Source organism: Humulus lupulus, chromosome 7 (genome assembly GCF_963169125.1).
Source record: "Humulus lupulus chromosome 7, drHumLupu1.1, whole genome shotgun sequence".
Lineage (NCBI taxonomy): Eukaryota > Viridiplantae > Streptophyta > Magnoliopsida > Rosales > Cannabaceae > Humulus > Humulus lupulus.
The window spans coordinates 206,672,585-206,675,623 of record NC_084799.1 but is presented as its reverse complement, the minus strand read 5'-3'; the positions used below and the strand labels follow the sequence as shown (position 1 = coordinate 206,675,623).

Below are 3,039 nucleotides of genomic sequence, written 5' to 3'. Positions count from 1 at the left end.
TCACCAAGTTATGAACCAACCATGAATGGAGATTTGAACCTGACTTTTGTATTATGTGTTATAAAAAAAAATTATGATTGTCACAGCAAATTGGGATAACTTTTTGAGCCATATAGTGATTGAACTTGTTGTTTTGGACATCTACTTTTGGAAAAAAAAATCATAATTTTTTAGTGAAATTGAATGTTATCCCAAACATATCAACTCAAATATTTTGAACCTCTTTTTTTTTTTTTTTTTATTTCAGCAAACCCTTGGGTACCCATTCTAAAAGTAATCTAACAATAACATGATAGATATAACGGTTGATAGTGTTTTGGGGACTACATTGTTATGAAATTAGAAGTTTAAGTGCTTAATTGCATATTTTTTTTCTCAAGAGATGATTAAAGGAAAATCACAATTTCACTCCAAAGACAAAGGTCTCTTGGTAATGAAACAGTGTCAGAAAAAATCGGATTCAAATTAATACTCCAATGTATATAAAGATAATGCTGAAAATGATATCATATTCTCAACCCCAACTCAGTGAACTGTGCCCTTTTTTCTCCAAGAATATATATATCAAATATTCAATGTAAGAAATTAAAAAAAAAAAGGGGGTTCAGTCTGTCTCTAGTACAAAAAGTCACAAAACTCATGTTCAAGCATTCAACTAATTCTTCAAACTCTTTCTAATTAATAAAAAAGCACAATAAACAAAACCTTCCTCTTACTGCTCCAACCTGTTTTCCCATATCAACGATTAGCCTTGGCAACTCTTTCAATCTCATCCTTCTTTTTGATGGCATAGCTGTATAGAAAACATTAATTTAGAAACAAAAACATACTCGTTTAGAACAGGGATAATCGTGTCATCGTACAAGAAGTTCATCTCACCTGTTGGACGAACCCTTTGCAGCGTTAATGAGCTCGTCAGCCAAACATTCAGCAATTGTCTTGACATTTCTGAAGGCAGACTCGCGAGCACCGGTGGTGAGGAGATAGATAGCCTGGTTCACACGTCGGAGAGGGGAAATATCAACGGCTTGACGCCTGACAACACCAGCAGATCCAATACGAGTGGCGTCTTCCCTAGGTCCACTGGTTTGCAAAAAATAAAACATTAGACCAATAGCAATGCTAACAAACAGACATGAAACTCTTATGAAACCACAAACAAAAACATGTTTATCTTGTATAAGAATTTGCAAACCTGTTAACCACAGCATCAACTATAACTTGAATTGGGTTCAAGTCAGTTAGCAAATGGATGATTTCCATGGCGTGTTTGATGATGCGAACAGCGAGAATCTTCTTTCCGTTGTTGCGGCCGTGCATCATGAGAGAGTTGGTAAGCCTCTCCACAATTGGGCACTGGGCCTTCCTGAACCTTTTCACTGAGTATCTCCCAGCAGTGTGGGGAACATAAGTGGCGTGTTTAGCCGGTACAACTCCGACATAATCCGCAAGTGAAATGTCACTCACCTACATGAGCACAAAGATATAATTATGAGTAGACAAAGACTAAAAGTGAAAATCTTCTATATGACCAAATAACTACCAAGCCTATTATGCAAAATAAACACAAGAATGTATCAAGTAACTAAAGAACCTTGTTGAAAGTGAAGAAAATGGAGAACTGGTTCATGAGCAGTGAGCACATCGATAAAGTCTCATAGTAAAAATCTTCTAAAATGACCAAATAACTATCAAACCCATTATGCACAACAATCATTATAATAAAGAACCTTACTGGAAATGAAATAAAAGTTTTGGCACATAAATGAAAATTTCCCCAAATTGAAACTTATGACATAAAAGATCAGATAATAAAAATGTCATGGGTACTGATAAAAATCAAAATCAAAGCAACCTAGCGATTTATGAAAAGCACATATAGATGGGTTTTTTCCAATTAATGCTCACAAACCAATAGGCATAAACATCGAGTGAAGAAAAAAACAGAGTAAAAATTATCTCTAACATGTGCCACAAACAAGACAACTGAAACCATGAATCTGTTAGATATGTTAGATATCATGGGGTGGCAGCAGTGTGAGTTTTTCTTTGAAGAGTTTGTAATCTTAATCCATAAAAGAATAGGAATGGTAAACTAAACAGCAGGAAATTGATAAATGCTAAAGAACTGGTTGATTAAATGTTATGACTTTATTAATTGTACACTCGAAACTTTCCCTGCACACTCAAAACTTTCAATACCCACAAATCAAAACTACAAGCCAATTACAAGTAATGTGTTCGTATAGAGTGTGCAGCAACGCAAAGCAAATTCTTCCACGAGCGGCTAAGAGCTATGCTTACCATAAACAGAAAATATACAAATCAAAACATAAACTAAACGAATTTCAAATAGATATATAAACCAGAGCTGTCCAAAAAAAAATCGAAATGGTATTCGCTCATACAAATTCATTGTCTCCTAAAATGTTAGAAAAATCAGATTTTTCTGTTTACTGTTTGGTTCTTTCAGCTTTTCCTGGCAAGTCACTAGTGATATACTAAATTTAAATCTCAGCCGAATAATGTTGTGAAACTCGTAATTAGATTGAGGTGAAATGAGAAAGAGAACCTGAACGTCCTCAAAGCTCCATCGATTGAAGAGCTTCACTTCATGTTGTTCCTGAACGATAGCTTCCGCCATGGTTGCAAGGTAAGTCTTCTCGTCGAGTTCTGAGACGGCAAGAGAGGCAGAGAGAGAGAGACGCAGTCAGCAGAGAGCTTCGATTCGCTAGGGTTTCTCAGATTTATATCATAATTTTTTACCCTAATTAACACTATGGGTCCTTTAAATTTCTCTCATTTGCTATTTGATCCTTAAAACCATTTTTTTAATTTATTAATAACTAGTGATAGTAAGGGATTCACGTGCGAAGCACGTGGAGACACAATTCCAAATATATAAATAGATCACAAGCATAAACTTCTTTCAAAGCTAAAGATATAACTCTATCATTTAAAATATCTCACCAAAATTTCTTTTTTTTCTATTCGGACCCTTTCTATTTTACCTTAAACATTTATATTACACCATATATC

At 34.7% G+C, this 3,039-nt stretch overlaps 1 protein-coding gene across 1 annotated transcript; it reads right to left on the bottom strand.

Moving 5' to 3' along the window:
• Window positions 1–483: 483 nt before the first annotated feature.
• LOC133789276 (small ribosomal subunit protein uS7-like) lies at window positions 484–2,735 on the bottom strand. The gene is made up of 4 exons (XM_062227051.1): window positions 2,573–2,735; window positions 1,196–1,467; window positions 880–1,083; window positions 484–793 (listed from the first exon to the last, which is right to left on the bottom strand). Exons 1-4 carry the CDS (start codon window positions 2,642–2,644, stop codon window positions 739–741), a joined length of 603 nt encoding a protein of 200 aa, XP_062083035.1. The 5' UTR covers window positions 2,645–2,735; the 3' UTR covers window positions 484–738.
• Window positions 2,736–3,039: the final 304 nt, after the last annotated feature.